The 17,432-nt window shown below is 40.1% G+C and overlaps 2 protein-coding genes across 2 annotated transcripts in view; one reads left to right on the top strand and one right to left on the bottom strand.

Annotated features, from left to right (window-relative positions):
• Window positions 1–8,924, bottom strand: part of dnah5 (dynein, axonemal, heavy chain 5) — a 79,202-nt gene extending 70,278 nt beyond the window's left edge. Inside the window, exon 1 of the mRNA XM_064344963.1 lies at window positions 8,171–8,924. Coding sequence (XP_064201033.1) covers window positions 8,171–8,350 — 180 coding nt within the window. The 5' untranslated portion in view covers window positions 8,351–8,924. The remainder of the gene's footprint in view (window positions 1–8,170) is intronic.
• A 3,101-nt stretch (window positions 8,925–12,025) lies between these two features.
• The window catches only part of glb1 (galactosidase, beta 1), a 31,519-nt gene continuing 26,112 nt past the window's right edge, over window positions 12,026–17,432 (top strand). Inside the window, exons 1-7 of the mRNA XM_064345005.1 lie at window positions 12,026–12,152; window positions 13,198–13,367; window positions 13,570–13,720; window positions 14,984–15,044; window positions 15,205–15,299; window positions 16,225–16,405; window positions 16,737–16,795. Coding sequence (XP_064201075.1) covers window positions 12,090–12,152; window positions 13,198–13,367; window positions 13,570–13,720; window positions 14,984–15,044; window positions 15,205–15,299; window positions 16,225–16,405; window positions 16,737–16,795 — 780 coding nt within the window. The 5' untranslated portion in view covers window positions 12,026–12,089. The remainder of the gene's footprint in view (window positions 12,153–13,197; window positions 13,368–13,569; window positions 13,721–14,983; window positions 15,045–15,204; window positions 15,300–16,224; window positions 16,406–16,736; window positions 16,796–17,432) is intronic.

Consider the following 17,432-nt stretch of genomic DNA (forward strand, 5'->3'; position numbering starts at 1 on the left):
ACCCAACCAAATACTACTCCGCACTGGAAGAATAATGTACAGAACTAGCTCTTCCTATATTTACTTTCAGAGGATAGCATCAAATAGCATAGCATTTCCTACTCTCATCATTTACGCCTAAAGAACGAAAGACTTTGTGTAAGGTATGGATTGATGTTTAGACTCATATCAAATTAAATATCAAGTATTTCTTTGACTTCATTAACAAAGATTAAAGAACTACACAAATGTGTATATAGCCTACTTCAAAAAATTGAAAGCCCATTGTGAACTGCAAGCAAATTACATGGAAATTATTGAGTCCACAACAAAAAAAAAGCAGTTTTTGATACTTGTGATACTGATGATATTGATCATGACCACTGAGTGAGTGCAGTGTAAAGAGTCAGACTCTGCTTGCATTGCAGTGTAATTTTAAGAACAGGTATCTCTTACCTTCAGTACTCTGGAGACACTCTGCTTCCAGAGTTGGTTTGTAAAACCCCGAGACATTCTGTGCACTCTTAAAGCTTGAATACAAAATCAAGGGTCGCACTCCCCACCACAACCTCAGAAGTGATGCGTGGAAGTTCACTTCGAGAAGGACAATACAGTGCTCCTCACTCCCTGCATATAGACTATATGAGCTGTCTTTACATGGCTCCCAGTGTCAACTCTGGACTATTCAAACATCTTAAAGATGGGCAAACAGGCAAGCCCAACACGGCCACAAAAAGTGTCTATCACAACGTCACAGCCGGCATCTCGCTTCACCAGTTCTCTTTTAGCCCCTCCACGCGGTGCCTTTGTCCAGGAGACAGCAGAGTGTAAAAGAAGACTTATAATCCCTGCTCTGTTCCCCCATTAAACTGTGTACCTGATCAGTCAAGCTCACCTGATAGCTGAGAGGTTTCACATCCCTCAGTGCCTCAGGGATCTCCCTGGATCCATGACATTTGGTCAGCTAATCAGAGGCCACTGTAAGAGACACCTGGTGCTGTTTAAAACAGAGACCAGGAACTTTTGTGTAACAGATTCCTTCCTTTAAAAAGTGAAGAAATATTATAAGCTAATATAGCAGGTAATGTCCAGTGAAATACATGCAAACCAATCCAACAGATACGCAGCAGAGTTAAGAGTTCTGAAACTTGAACAAAGTGTTATTCGCAAACTTGGCATGCTCCAAAAATACAGCTTTAATAAAGCACAGAGTAAATGTTTCAGCTAGTAAGCCTTCATCAGAACAAATAATGTTCTCATCAAGGCTTGCTAGCCAAAACATTAACTCAGAAACATCTCCCTTTTTATATAATACCTGAAAATGTCATTTGATTTACTATATGGTGAAGAAAATGCAACCCACAGTCCCTGAAAGGATGTAAGGCTAAAGAGCCTGCAACCTGAACTTGGCCTCCTCTGACTCTGATACTGACTCTAAAAAATGTAAACATCGCCACAAACTATAGTAACCAAATAAGATAATGTACTTTTCACATGACATTCACTTAATTTTACTTTGGTTTCTCCATGGCCATGAAATAGACCCACCTGTGCCAAACACCCTGGCACTGTGTAGATCTACACAGGCAAGTAGAGGGGTGTACTGAGACAGTTCCTCAGAGAAACTAACCATTCACTGCAGGTCCAACTATCTTTGGACCAGGAGATATGCAAAAATATATATTTTCTTGTTCTGCAAAAAACAAACAGTGGACCTTGTCACTGTCAGGAGGGGCATCCAAGAGCTCCTCCAAAATGGCATTATGATGGACTTTTCAAAAAATATACATGGAGAGTGAGAATGCTGGGGGAAAAAAACAAATTTAGTCCTGCACCCAGAGAGAGACGCCTGCAGTTCACCTGCAGTGTATGCCAGAGAACCCGAGCACAAACTACTTTTTCATACACTATTTTTAAAGATTTGATTTTGAGGTGATTATGCCTGATTGCACTTTTTGCAGCTTTCCCCTTTGTGTTTTTTTTTTTTTCCATTTTTTTCTTTACAACTACACTTTAACATTGATGTTTAGTTAAGCCTGATCCTGTTATGCCCTGTGGAGTGAAAGGTCTTTTATTTTAAATGAAGAAGGTCCCTTTCAATGTTTAAAAATATTGACATCTAACAAATTTGTACTTACTGGCCGTATTCCAGCAGGCATTACTAAGTGCTTCTGCGGGAGGTGAAGGGTTTGATTCACAGGTCCTTTTTGTTTTACCACAGAATTAAAAGATAAGCTACTGTATGTGTGTATGAACATGGTGATGTAAAACCTCTATATAGCTCTAATTCACATTTTTGTGATACAAGTACTTTTAGGGGCTGGAGCTACAACATCCTGAAATGCAGAAAAAGCGTTTCCTAACTGAAAAAATGGTGCCTAAGTAGACTGCAACTATGGATGTGACTGTGGCTAGAACCACAAACACGGGTGAAAATGAGACTGTGGCTGTGTATGTGCCCATAATGGTGGCTGCAAATGAGACTATGAAATATGAAATGAGACTACAGCAATGCAACTACAGCGATTTCACAAGAAACATTACTGTATACAGTCAACTGCAAAATAGAGAGCAGGGACAATAGAGCTGCAATGCCTAATCTGTACTACTAGTATGCTATTTTACCATATCTAATAACCACAGCCAAATATTGCAAATAATTTTAACCATGTCTAAAATGTTCATCACCTCTTTATGTAAGACAAAACAAACACAGGCAACCCCAACAATATATGGAGCAGTCACAAGAGTTCACACATATAATTTAATTATAACTGAATTTAGGCTACGTTCAGTCCTGTGTGCTGTGTTAATATTAAAACCTAAACAAACGTAATGCCTGTGTGTGACACTGCCAGTGTAATGCGGATGTGTCTCCAGGTTAGAAGGTGCTTCGCAGCTCAGGTTGGATCAGCTTACCTTGTTGTGCAGCATCTTCACTTGCGGATCAGCCCGTCCCAGCGTTCCCCCTCTTAATTAATAATATCATTAATGAGATCACACCTTTGTACCGTACAAAAAGCACAGAGGGCGATCAGCATCTAATTTGTCCAGTCAAACATTACGATGTAATCCTACAACTGAAATGCAAACATTGTTTTCCCTCTGCAAGCGCCCTAACTGGCATGTCAGGTATCAAGTGTCCACCTGTCAGTGAGGTCATTATCAGCACTTGTCCTGGGTCAGAGAATATAGGGGCTTATTATTAGAGGCCCAGAGCCGCAGACACAAAAGCCCTTTGAAAGGGGCAGTCCTAGAGTGTCTCTGCTATTTAACATGTAAACTGATACCATAGAGCTGATAATTATTAACAAGACCTTAACAAGATAAAAACCCTTGTGATTGCATCTAAAAATACAGCATGTAGGGCTGAAAGAGCAGAGTAGCTCAAACCTTGGACACACATTACAGAGACCTCCCCAGCCACATTACTTAAAGTTCCATAAACCAACTTCTTTCCAACTATTGGCAAATTGGCCAAATATAATTACTTAGCAAGGACATAGGATGTTCCATACATAACAATTAAAACCAACCTAAACAGTAGAGAGTGTAAGGCAGGTATATCACTACACAAAGGAGAAAATCCACAGAGAAAACTCATGAGATTCTGGTCAATTGAAGGCATAAATACTAAGGTGTAATATGCTTACACAGAATTGAGAACATACATAATAATGTTTGAAGAAGTGCACCTCCAAAATTACTAAACAATATGACACAGTGCAAAAATTCAAAGGAAAGTGAAAAGACTGAGGAATTGGTCAGTGAGCGGTGCTCTAAGGAAATACTGTAAGAAGAATGGTAGGAATATTAGACTAACTGCAAAAAAGAGAAGTCAAATAACTTATGAGTAAGTATTAACAAGAGTATTAACAATGAGGCACCAAGTAAGGTAAATTGGACATTGATGGTACTGACCAGTCCCAATCCAAAGACGTATTCTGAATAAAATATTTAATATCTTTAAAACAATCACCTAAAGGTCCACCAAATGTTTGCCTAATCTTTCATTGAACTGGCATACACTGCATTCTGTTGTTGCATGGTTTGGTAATAGTCCAGTCTGTATCACGACCATAATCTGAAAGTAATCTAAAATTGAATCTCTACATTTATTGATCAAGATATGTCGATAGAATGGGGAAGCTGTTCCTTATAGGATGTTTGATATAAGATAAACAATTACCACCCTTGCATTTAAAAGCAGTTTGGTCATCAATATTACAGCATATACAGACATGAATGATTCCCGCAGCAGAGCTGGAGTAACAGGAGACTCAAATGAATAATACATTAGAGCCATGAGGCAGGCAAACCATCCTTTCCTGGTGAGAAACGCATGTGATGCACAAACAGTCTATGTGAGTACACAGGAATGCACAGAAGGGAAGTGTTTTAATGTCACAGTAAGTAACAGAATTAGGCTATGTGACCTGCAATCTATGTAGTAACCCTTTACCTTTTATTTAACTTGAAACAAAACTGTGTATGTCAGGCCTCTTTTAGTATGCTGTGCATAGTATTATGCTACAAAAACGCTATCTGATTGATTGATTGTTTGATTGATTGATTTATCATTCAACTTAATATTTTTGAACTGGTAGTGATATTTACTGGATTCTTTTCACAGAAGGTATAAGCACGCAGTGAGAATAGATATAGGGTTCTCCGTAAAATGCATTTTTTAATTTTTACACAAAAACGAGTTTCATTATTATATCACCACTGGATCTCAGCCTTTTACATTTATAATAGATGTGCTAATTATGATCACTTCTTGGAAATATCATTTGTATCTTACATGCTATAGTGTTACATTTATTATCAGTAAAATGTGTGAAGATCTTTTTCTGAAAGATGCGAGTCCAACTCTGGAGCAATGTTTCCACCTGCTGGTATGTAATTAAAACATCACATGTTCCATCATCATGTTCAGTGACCCTGAATCAACAGGAGAGGGAGCCAGAGAGAGAAGTTCTGAATAAAATTCAGCACAAGTGTCACTGATGCACGCTAAATGAAAGGTAATATTATACTGTACCTCTTGCCTCATGTAATCACATGACTCACAAGGAAGTTTGTAATCACCACAGAAACATAGTATATCAACACTTAACGCCATTCTATGCACACAAAGCTTTCCAGAGAAAAAAAACTGTTCAAGCCCCTGAATACACCCCATTACATTACTGCATCAGTGTTTGTTTGAAGGAAGCCTTTATCAACAATAGCTTGCTCAGAGGGTATCCTTTAGTGCAAAATAGAGGGAGAAATCCTGTTGATGATTTTCCTCTTTTGAAGAGAGGACAAAAAGATTGAAAAAGGTATTGCTGATTATCTGCAAATCCAACACACAGTACTGTTTAGGGGGCAAATGTTAGCATTTATAGTATTAATTTTATCTAAAACAAATGAATCACCTCTAGACCATTCTTTATGTAAGTACAGTTAAAGACTATTTACTTCCACTTTATTCAGCTGGTCTCTGGCAAAAAAAGTATTAAATGTGTTGGTGAACGTACAGTCAGCCCATGCCAGTTACTCGTAGAAATGTCTGCACTGCAACTCCCCCCAGGTGAAACTGCCCTATATCTTACGCTTTTGTGCAGGGCGGCCCAGCCCTGTGCCTGGCCATCTACCATCCAGTAGATTTTCATTTCAACCCTAATTTGGCACAAAAGATTATACTAATTAGCAGCTCAACAGGATCTCTAGCTGATGAATGAGTGAAAACCTACAGGACGATAGATCTCCAGGATCAGGGTTGGGCAGCCCTGTTGTGTGTGTCTGGCTTCGCTCGTGTACACCTGATAAACATTTATGGCACTGTAGGTCTGCGGAAATGCCCCCGGGTTGCCGTAACTATAAGGAATATCGCTGAACTATAGCTAAGGTGGGCCAGAGTGAGTGTGGTTAGCAAACATCCATGACTGCCTCAGGTATAGCTGACCTGGAAGTGTGGAAGGTCAAAGGACATGCCTCTGGTTCACTTCAGGTTACATTACATTACATTCACTAACGGACTGCCTTTGTAGAGCGACTTGAAATGCCAGAGAACATAATTGCATACACCTGAGTTATATAAGCAACAGTCCAAGATCTGGTTAACATTCAGCTATGCCATATAATAAAGAACCGCAATCAACAACATTAAATAGGATATTCAAGGGGCGGAGATCATTGGGGAGCCCAGACAGAAGATGCTGCTTAATAAGGTGTGTTTCGGTCTGTGTCTCTACAGTACATGTGAATCCCTCTAGCTCACTTTAGGTATAACTAGCCTACAGTTATGGCAGGTCACTGCAAATTCATCTTGCTCCTATCAAGTACAGCTGAATTTCAGTGGAAAAGAAGCTATCACTGCCTCCAAGACCACAAAATTACTCTAAAGCACTATAATAATGTACTTTGTATAATAAAATAATAAAAATGAATAAAAAAAATTATTAAAATGTAAAGTCTGAATAAAAATAAGACTGAAATACACAACTGTAAAACAGCTATTATGAATGTACTAACCAGAAATTAAGAGCTTCACTCTGTGGTTCAAATGTATTAAAGTTTCAGACATTGTAGAAATAAAATAAATACATAAATAATATATATTTATGTGATTAAATCTATTGTTTTTATTTATAATTATGTTATTTACAAAAAAAAGCCACAGGTTTAAGGCTGACAAGCCGCATCAGTGATGCAAACTTAAAACCCTCAGAGAAGTGTCATAGGCTACATGATTTCTCCAAAACAAGTTAATACTTAACAGCCTTTATGGACAGTTATTCATCAGCCCCATCTCTGCTTACTCTGGGATTACATTACATTACATTACAGGCATTTGGCAGACGCTCTTATCCAGAGCGACGTACAACAAAGTGTATAACCATAACCAGGAACAAGTATGACGAAACCCCTAGAGAGAAGTACCGGTCCAAGTACAGGGAACAACCGCATAGTTCAACCTGGACCCTGGTGGTTAAACTGATTAACACTAACAACGAGAACGGCAACAACGCAATCTATGGAAAAATAAAAATAAATAAAAATACAAGTAGTCGTTAAGACTGGCGCATCAACTAAGTCACCTATTAAACAGCTGCCTAGTTACAACCCTAAGTTTAGTCATTTACAGGGGGGAAGGGATGGGGAGAGGTGCAGCCTGAAGAGGTGGGTCTTCAGTCGTCGTTTGAAATGGGTCACAGTCTCAGCTGTTCTGACCTCCACAGGGAGGTCATTCCACCATCGTGGGGCCAGAACAGAGAGGAGACGTGTTCTGGAAGTGCAGGTGCGAAGAGGGGGAGGTGCTAGGCGTCCTGAGGTAGCAGAACGGAGGGATCTGGCTGGCATGTAGGGTTTGAATATCTTGTGGAGGTATGCTGGGGCTGATCCCTTGACTGCCTGGTATGCTAGAACCAATGTTTTGAATTTGATGCGAGCTATAACAGGCAGCCAGTGGAGGGTAGTGAGCAGGGGAGTTACGTGGGAGTGTCTGGGGAGGTTGAAGACCAGACGAGCCGCAGCATTCTGAATGAGCTGCAGGGGTCTGGTGGCAGATGCCGGTAGTCCAGCCAGAAGAGAGTTGGGTTTTTTTATTATTATTTTTTTATATTTATTTTTTTATTTTATTTTTTATTTATTTTTTTTATTATTATTATTATTATTATTATTATTATTAATTAATAGCCTGCGTAATTGAAATTACACTTTGGGGGTGCAGCAAAAGACAGCAAGACAACAATTAAGAGGACCTGGTGCATGCTTTTTACGACATGATAGATGAGCAATACGACAAACTTGTTGCCATACAAAACCGTAGCCATTTCACGTAAGGCTGATTCTGATTTGTAGATCACCGTAACGCTGGCCTTAAAACTATTTCCTAATATCCCACGGTAAACTACTGGAGTAAGATAAACTACAGTAAACCAATTTTAAGGGACAACATTCAAAGCATCTTTTCTTAAAAAAATAGCTGTAGTGTAATTAACTAGCATAGCCGTTCGAGATTGTACACACAAACACACACACAACCCAGTTTAGCATGTCCTGCAATACTCGTATACCATCCCATGCGATAAATTCGGATAATTCTCGCATATCGCTATAGAAATTATTACGATACAGTTGAAAGCAAAGCATGAAATTCAAAACTGGTAAAGCAATGATGACGCTGAAACGATGCACAAACCTGGATTTCTTTCACATTCTCCACTGGAGCTGTTTGCTGGATCGGTCTGGTCCTAAAGGTGGATTTTGTTGAATGTGAGGTATAATCTGTGTTTTCATTTTGTCGAGTTTTAGCTAAAAGTGTTAATACAGGATTTGCACACTTAGACAACCGTTCAGAATCGCCACTGCGTTTTTCCATCGTTATGTGCTGTGCTAATTATCCAATTCCGCAACATGGGCTAATTTGGGACCTTCCAGGGCTTGTGCCTCGAGGTCCTCCTCTCTCACGCTGCACTTTCTCGCCAAGTTGTTGTTCCAGGTTGCCATAGAGACGCCGACAGGTCTTTTCAGAGACGGAATGCCTACAGTTCCTGCCAAATAAGAAAAATGACTTTCGTCGTGAACTCCCTGCTCCAAAATATAGATTCGGATCAAGCTCCCGCTTCTTAAAAAACTATTTAAAAGTTCAGCGAGTGGGTGAACTACTCCTGGATCCGCTGTAAGGGACTGAAAGGAAGATCGTACCGCAACCTGTGGCTAACTATCATAAATTGTCTTGGCTAATGGTTCCCAAACACGATCCTGGGGTCCCTCTGTGTATGCCGGCTTTTGTACGAACCCAGAATTTTAACAAAATAGTCTTTTTTTTTTAATTACGTGCTTTTCATGTTTAGAGGATTATGTACCCTCTTAAGCCGCATTATGTCTGAACCTATGATAGCTATGCCATGAAAAATAAAAAATACCATATTTACATTGTGCGTATTGTGATTCAGTACATGAAAAAAGAGGTAAATTATTTTCAACTGATCAAATTAAAGACTGAAGTGAATTGATTCCTAACTAGTGAAAGTGTGGACACCTGGCCACTAAAACTAACCATCTGGAAGATGACAAGTCAAACCTGCCTCGTGTTAGGAAAAATGTATGAAAGAAACACATGGGTTCAACAACCTAATCAGGTGTAGACCTGTTGATTGACCACAGTCTTTCATTTGATCAAAATAAATAAACAAATGTTAGGCTCTACTGCTTTTATGTAATAGTTTACAATAAGCACAATATGAACATGGACATTTTATTTGTCATGGTATGCATGGACTTATGAGAATAAAATACTGAATAATCCTAAAGTTAAACAATCCTTATAAACATGAAAAGCTCCTAATTAAGAAAAATTAAAAGCTTGTGAAAATTTTGAGATTGCTATTTTGGCTGGAATGAAAACCAGCATACACAGGGAGTTTGGGAACCACTGGTCGTTCTAGATTCTACGTTAACTAGCTAGACAAGTCAACTACGTTTATGTAGTAAAAGGTTTTTGTTAACGAAAAATAATAAAGCACTATATTGTTAATAAAAACTATATTGGTATTGGTAAACTATAAAAGGTGAAGTCTAGGCCTTATTCTGCGTGGAGTTTGCATGTTCTCCCTTTGTCCGCGTGGATTTCTTCCTACAGTCCAAAGACATGCAGGCAGATTAATTGGATGCTCTAAATAAAGTCTCTGAATCCTCTGAATCCTTTTATACAGCCTATGCTCTGAATAGATTGGCGACCTGTCCATGGTGTATTCCTGCTTTTCTCCAAATGCACGCTGGGATAGGCTCCAGCACCCCCTGCGACCCTGACCCTAAGCAGATAAGCAGGTACAGACAATGGATGGATGAATGTTTTGCCGAGATAACAATCATCACTGTCACTGCAGGAAACATGTAGAATGATGCTTGTGAAAATAAAGACCCGCAAGGGTCTGAATTTTTCAAAATAAAACCCCCAGGCTCCCAACGATAAAATCACTTTTATGTTCAACATAATCGCTCCAGTCCTGTCCTTCACTCCATGGTCATGGACTGCTTCAGCCCTGTTCCTTCCCTGCCCGTGCCTTTACACTGTCTGAAGCTGGAGATCCATCATCCGGCTCCTCGAAACTGCACTATTCTGAACTATGCCATTTGATCTTCTATTTTTCCTCTTAGCTTTCACCTCAGTTGTAACCTGCTTAACCCATTTTATTTGCTGTCTGCTACTTTACACCAGGCTGGCCAGTAGAGGATGGGCTCCCCCTCTATAGCCGGGTTCCTCCCATTTGGGGAGTTTTTCTCACAGCCATTTGAGGGTTTGCTCCCCACTGCGAGTTTATTATTATTATTATTATTATTATTATTATTATTATTATTGCTGTTGTTGTTGTTGTTGTTGTTATTATTATTTTACCTTAGGCTACTTGCTATTTGGGGGTTCAGGCCTGGTGTTTGCTCTGTTTTCTCTTTTTGCTCGGTCTCTTGTCTCGCTACTCTGTTACAGTTCTCTGTAAAAAAGTTATATACAAATAAAATTGAATTGAACTGAATAACACAGGGCCAGGTTACATAATTTAGGAAACATTCGATAGCATTGCTTTGGAATAGGCTAGAATTTAATTTGTGTGAGCTAAGATAACCAATATTGTTTGTTGTAACTTGGCCTTATTTTGATATCAGTGCTTTTAATGGCACGCCTAGATTTTGCAAGTTTTAATTAAGTGCTTTGTATGCCTAAGTAACTTGCCATTTTTGCCCATTGAAAACGTGTTTTTTCGATCCCTTTAACTACAGTTCATTGTTTTTTTTTTAGTTTTTTTTTTTATTCAACTTCAGCATCAGATATACAAAATACAGCATATATAGCTTAAAATAATATGAGAATAATAAGGAATAATAAACAAACAAATATACAACGCCAGGGGTTACAAAGTTTGACGTAAACAAATATTAAATGAGAATTATGCAGTAAAATTATATTATATTATATAATATATAATTATCAATCAATCAATCAAATTTTATTTATATAGCGTATTTTACAACAGTTGTCACAATACGCTTTACAGACAGCCCTAGCCTAAACCCCCACAGGAGCAAGCCTAAGGCAACAGTGGCAAGGAAAAACTCCCTGTGGCAGATGGGGAGAAACCTTGGAAGGAACCAGGCTCAAGGGGGAAACCCATCCTCCTCTGGTCGGTTCAGGGTGCCGACTGGTGACCAGCATGTCAGCCAGTTTATGCAGAAGATATGATAAGTGATGTGGCTCAGATGATGGGTGGGGCCAGGTGGCGGTGATGGGGAACAGCAGGTGGCGGCAGATGTGGGCAGGGTGGAGGCAATGACGAAGGAGGGGCTGGACCGCAGAGGTGGGGGAGACCAGACGACTCTCGAAGCACTCTCGAGGGTTGGGGCAAGAGCCCCGCCGGCAGCGTGGGGAAGAGGGTGGAAACAGCAGTTAAGGGATTTGCAATATACCAGACAGTGAGTAAGTGCCAGTGCTATGTATTGTGGGACGCCGCCAGGAGTAGAATATGGCTGCATATCTACTAGGACAGGGATGGAGAGCCCATGCAGTCATGAGGGGTAGACAACCATACCCGCCTATCAAGAGCCAGCCCATGTAAAGTCGGGTCACAGCTGATTGACAGGTGACAGTAAGGAAAGGATTGCCACCTAGAAAGCTCTATGACTACAGGCTTCTCGCACCCTGTCTCCAGACTATAACTGATTGTAAGCTTGAGCATAGAGGTGCGTTTTTAATCTAGATTTAAATATTGAGACTGTGTCTGACTCCTTTATAAATAATGGAAGCTGGTTCCACAGTAGTGGGGCCCTGTAGGAGAAAGCCCTACCACCTTTTAGGTTCTTGGAAATTCTTGGGACTACCAAGTAGCCTGCGTCTTGAGATCGGAGTGACCTTGTGGGCTTATAAGGTAGGATTAATTAATAATTATATAATCAAGAAATAAAAAATGTATATATATATATATTAATTATATTAGTATGTTAAATTTGGAGCACAAACTACGGTTCATTGTTAACTAACTACACAGCAAGAACGTGCACGCCTACGACTGACGTCACGATAAGCACCAGTCAGCTGACAAAATGAAACAGTCACGAGTCTCAACATGGCTTTCAGCAATGTCCGGATTGTTTTGGTGTATTCTCTTGCGTTAACTACCCAGATAACAGTAAGTCCACTGTTTTAAAGTAAATAATACTATTTTCGCCCTCAGGATAATTATCAGCTTTAATTTTAGTGTTTTATTTTAATATTTTCTGCGAAATGCACTTTAACGTGCACCATTGTTTAGCTTTTTTCCGGGGAGCTAAAGCTAGCAAAGAGGCAGCTGTCAATAAAAGGCGACAGATCCTAACATCCATGTAATGTTAGTTAGCTATGGCAACACTTTTGGAACGATCGTATAGTTGGATTTATGCATTTCCTCATTTGTCTGGTTTGTGCCAGTAGCGTACTTTGACTTCGTAATGGCTAAGCTGTTTAAATCTAACTACAAAGCAGATCGTTTGTGGAGTATTTTTAGCAACTACAGTGGTGTGGCCTTACCATAACTGCTAGGTAGTCGAATTTTTCGATAGCTGTTTCGATAACTAACATGGTAACATTAAGTTACTCAGTAACACTAGAATTGTGGTTAACTTAGCTAAGCCAGCTGTAGCTAGAAAGCCAGACCAGCTGTCATCCATGCGTACTGTGCATCAAACAGATTTTACTGTTACTGTTAATATGATGTCAATATTACAAAACGTAGAACGATATGAACGCTATGTGGAATATGTATTTTCTTTCCTGCTGCATGCAGTGTTTGGTAGATTTCGTCTGGGTGAGCGAAGTATGTGTTCTGTATTTTCTAGACGTCTAGACGTTTCTAAAATGCATGTCTAAACTAAAAAAGTACGTAAATGGGGGCTATCTGACCATTCCTTTGGCTGTTTTTTGAAACGCTACATTTTAGCCTGTTGATCATAAACGATAATAGTTTAGTATGTAGTCATCTGATACAGTAGGGGATATGTGTTATGGTCTTGGACTTTAACGGCATATGGTAGCCCGATGGGTAGTTAATTCCTTGTGGTAAATGAGTATCATATAATTATCACTATGCAGAGAATATGCATGACTGTCCTGAACAATTGCCAGCTTCCATTGCTGAAATACTGCAGTTTACTCCATGAGACAGTTCAGACCAGTGGTGCTATCTTTTTTTCTACTAGTGTGCTTCACCTCGCACATTCAGCATAGACTACCAGAACGACTGCTTCCTCAAAGATGGAGAGCCATTTCGCTACATCTCCGGCAGCATCCACTACAGCCGCATTCCCCAGATCTACTGGAAAGACAGGCTGCTCAAGATGTACATGGCAGGCCTGAATACCATCCAGACGTGCGTACATTACCATAAGTTTCACAATACTCCTTTCATTAAAGTGTACTCTTCATTCACCATTCTTGCTGATGAAGCCTTGGGTTTTAGATAGTCATAAGGGAGACAGTCATAAGGAAGACCAACAATATAGTGATTTTGTTGCATTATTAGCAGAGTGCAGTGTACTTCCTCACCCAGGTTCCTGTTCACTGGTGTTCAGGTACATTCCATGGAACTTCCATGAGCCTGCTCCTAACCATTACAACTTCAGTGGAGACAGGGACCTGGAGCACTTCCTCCACCTGGCGCAGGAAGTGGGCCTCTTGGTCATTCTTCGACCGGGACCATACATATGCGCAGAATGGGACATGGTGAGTGGAGAGCACAGAAGTGGAGTCATGCTGTCATGTGAGCACTCGTGTTGATGACAGCATGATTCGTAGATGACATCTATGAATCATTTACTGGTCACATGCTGTAATGTACTAAACAAATGTAAGATGAAGTAATTGTAGACTTGACTATGTAATCTTAGGGTTGTAGCTAGGTAAGCTGTTTATCTTAGTTCACTTGGTTGAGTAGGCACAAGTGCAATAACTATTGCTTGTTTTATTTGCATAGACTGCTTTGTTGCTGTTTTTGTTGTGTTAATCAGATTAACCTACAGGGTCCAAGTTAAACTACGCGGTCGTTCCCTGCACTTGGAACTGTACTTCCCTCTAGGGTTTTCAACACACTTGGTTTTGGTTATACACTTTGTTGTACGTCGCTCTGGATAAGAGCGTCTGCCAAATGCCTGTAATGTAATGTAATGTAGACTGTAAAGATGGCTGTAGGAGTGCAGGGTCCAGCTCTCGCTGTTGAGATTCAGTGTTTTGGTAACTCCCCTTTCGAGCAGTGTTCTTTTGTGAACATATAACTGCATATTTGAAAGTAATGATACTCAAAAATGTATCACAAAGAGGAGAAATTCATAATGTACCACCTCATTGCCCCGCCAAAGGCTGAATTTGAGCTATAACATATCAGTTTTTATAGACATGGCCTGATGACAAATATTTTCTGAAAAAGAAGTGATTCAATTTTACTTTTTCACTTTAGAGCAGGGATAATCAACTCTGGCCCTCAAATCCAAATCCAGCCCTGGTTTTCTTTTCTCCCGGGTAATTAGTGCAACTAATTGGCCAGACTGTCTTCACACCTGACTCCCAGGCAAAAGGAGGGTGGAAAACCAGCAGGTCTCGGCCCTCAAGGACCGTGAGTTGCTGATCCCTGCTTTAGAGTGATGCCTTTCTCTGTACCTTTGTTGGGAAATGGCTAGTCCATGATGTAGGCTGCAGAGAACCTGATGTTTGCTGTGTAGGTCCCCCTGTGTAGCACAGGTGACATCAGTGGATCTTAAGCAAGCCACAGTTTCCAATATTGAAGAATGACTGTGAAACAGTGCTGAACTCCACATTAGAGGCAATTGTTAAAGAGACCACTAGAGGGCACTGTGTGGTTATAGTGTGCAAAGTCGCATTCTAGCATATTCTTATTTTCTGAAGCTTTTCAGAAATATCTTTCAGCAAATACTGCAGCTATATTTTATACAGTAGATATGAAGTATGTAACTGTGTGGTCTGCTATCTTAGGGAGGCCTTCCAGCCTGGCTGCTCAACAAGAAAGATATAGTGCTTCGCTCCTCTGATGCAGGTCAGTGATATAGTGACTGGCAGACAGCCTACTGCAGCGCAAGCTGTGCTGTCCATGAATGAATATGCATTTGGCTCTGTCGATATATACTCTGTCTGACCGCATAATATGTGTGCTGCATAGTGCTGTTTTTTCCTGAAATCACACCCCTTTGCTGTAGATTACATTGCCGCAGTGGATAAATGGATGGGGAAACTACTCCCTATGATCAAACCTTTCCTCTATCAGAAAGGAGGGCCCATCATTACAGTACAGGTGAGGACGATGTTACCATCATTTCTGCATATTCAAGGACTGGTGTCCATTCATTACAAGATAGGGGATTATTGGTGTCTAATCAATTTAAGTACAGAAAAGGACAGCACTGGAGCAGTGTAAAAGAGCAACACTTACAGATGGAAAGACCTAAGTTACTGTGACTTTTTCAGTTGAAATACTTCCCAAAAAAGGTTATTGTTCTGTTTTTAGTTTCCTCCCTAAGTGATACGGCAGAATACATGTTTTCTTGGGTGGTGTCAAAGCATATTACTTTTTTATTTTAAAAAATGCATGTGTAAACTATCGGTCATGTGCCTTAAAAAGGCACCATCTGGAGTAAACAATATTGTTTGCTCCAGGTGAAACTATTTGAAGAGGTGTGAAAATAATCTTCACAAGATTTGTGCTCAAAGGGAATTTGTTCTCTCTGCTCCAGATTTCAGCAGCTGATAAAGAAACAGTATGACTTGCCCAGCTAACACAAAATGTTCTCACAATTTTACTGGAAAGTTTTTCAACGTGAGAATGTTTTGTGTTAGTTGGGTAATTTGCAGCAAGATTTGTCTTTTGCATATTTCATTGAATAGATTGGCATGCCTGACATTGCTCATTTGACTTTTGGCTTTTAAAGTGTTTTTAAAACAGGAAGAGAGCGATACATTTTTCTGACTTCTGGTTTTGATGCTCCTTTGTGTAAAATTAGGTGCAAGTTGTTTTGTTCAGTTTGAGGTGATGGCATTTATTTCTGTATACTGTGCCTGTGAAACTGACACCTGCACACAACTGCTATCAGGTGTGAATCTCTGAATCTTTCCATCTTTCTCTCTCTAACTCTCTCTCTCTCTCTCTCTCTCTCTCTCACACTCTCTCTCTCTCTCTCTCTCTCTCTCTCGCTCTTTCTCACTCTCTCTCTCTCTCTCAGGTGGAAAATGAGTATGGTAGTTACTTTGCATGTGACTACAATTATCTGCGCCATCTCACTCAACTGTTCCGCTCTCACCTGGGTCAGGAAGTGGTGCTGTTCACCACAGATGGTGCAGGGGTGGGGTACCTGCGCTGTGGGGCCCTGCAGGGCATCTATGCTACCGTTGACTTTGGGCCAGGTCTGTCTGCCAAATCACACACAAATTAGAGTCCTCGCCTCTGTTGAAGTAGGGTTTTATGGAATGTGTGTCATTGATTTAAAGTCCCTGTGCAGTTAAAGTAATGCTGTTTAATAGTTATACATAAAGAACCAAAGAAAGCAAACGCTATGATATTAAGGCTGTTTTATTCAGTTCAGATAATTTTTTTTTTAATCCTGAAAGCAACAAAACAAATAGAAATATGGCTGTAAGCAGCAATGTCAGGGGCTAATAAAATATGAGTGGTTTCTTCTCACTGCATTTGTGTGGTTGCGTGCATGTGTGACTGTGACCATCGTCTCATCTACAGGTGGGAATGTGTCTGCAGCCTTTGCTGCTCAGAGATATGCTGAGCCTCATGGGCCTCTGGTAAGAGCAGCGGAATCTTCCCCCATTTCCTGTCAGCTACATGTACTGGAGTACCCCACGCAATATAGACCAATAACTTTATCTGCATTAAGCAAAATTGTTTTAATATTGAACTACCTCCAATAATAGAACTTATGCTGTGTTACATTAGATAACTGTGTTGCCCTTTAACAAATATATTTTTCTGTCTTCAGTTTGGTTAGAAATGGCACAGAATAATTTTTTGTTATGCAATTGCCCTTAAAGGCCATGGTGTTGGCACTTTCAGTGGGACCTCCTGGTTAAATTAAGGTCAAATACATATTTTATTGCGGGTCACCACTTAGTCACGGCCTATAACTAACGGTGAATGTCCACTGCAATGTCAAACATCGCGTGTCGACGCGTCGCTTCACGTCGCCTGGCTGCTTGGGGGCGTGTCAAAAAAAGAAAATGTGGTGGGTGCTGGTGGGTGTTACGAAGTCCTGCTGAAAATGTGTTCCCGCTCATGCACCATGTATAAATATAGGAGCATCACAATATACTTTGTCTAATAAGCTAGCAAGGGAGTGTAATAACCAGAATAAAATTAACATTGCTCTCAGTATAACTGACTTAATTTGTTTAATTTAAGTTTTTGGGTTAGGGCTAGCGGAGT

Source organism: Anguilla rostrata, chromosome 1 (assembly GCF_018555375.3).
Source record: "Anguilla rostrata isolate EN2019 chromosome 1, ASM1855537v3, whole genome shotgun sequence".
NCBI classification, from domain to species: domain Eukaryota; kingdom Metazoa; phylum Chordata; class Actinopteri; order Anguilliformes; family Anguillidae; genus Anguilla; species Anguilla rostrata.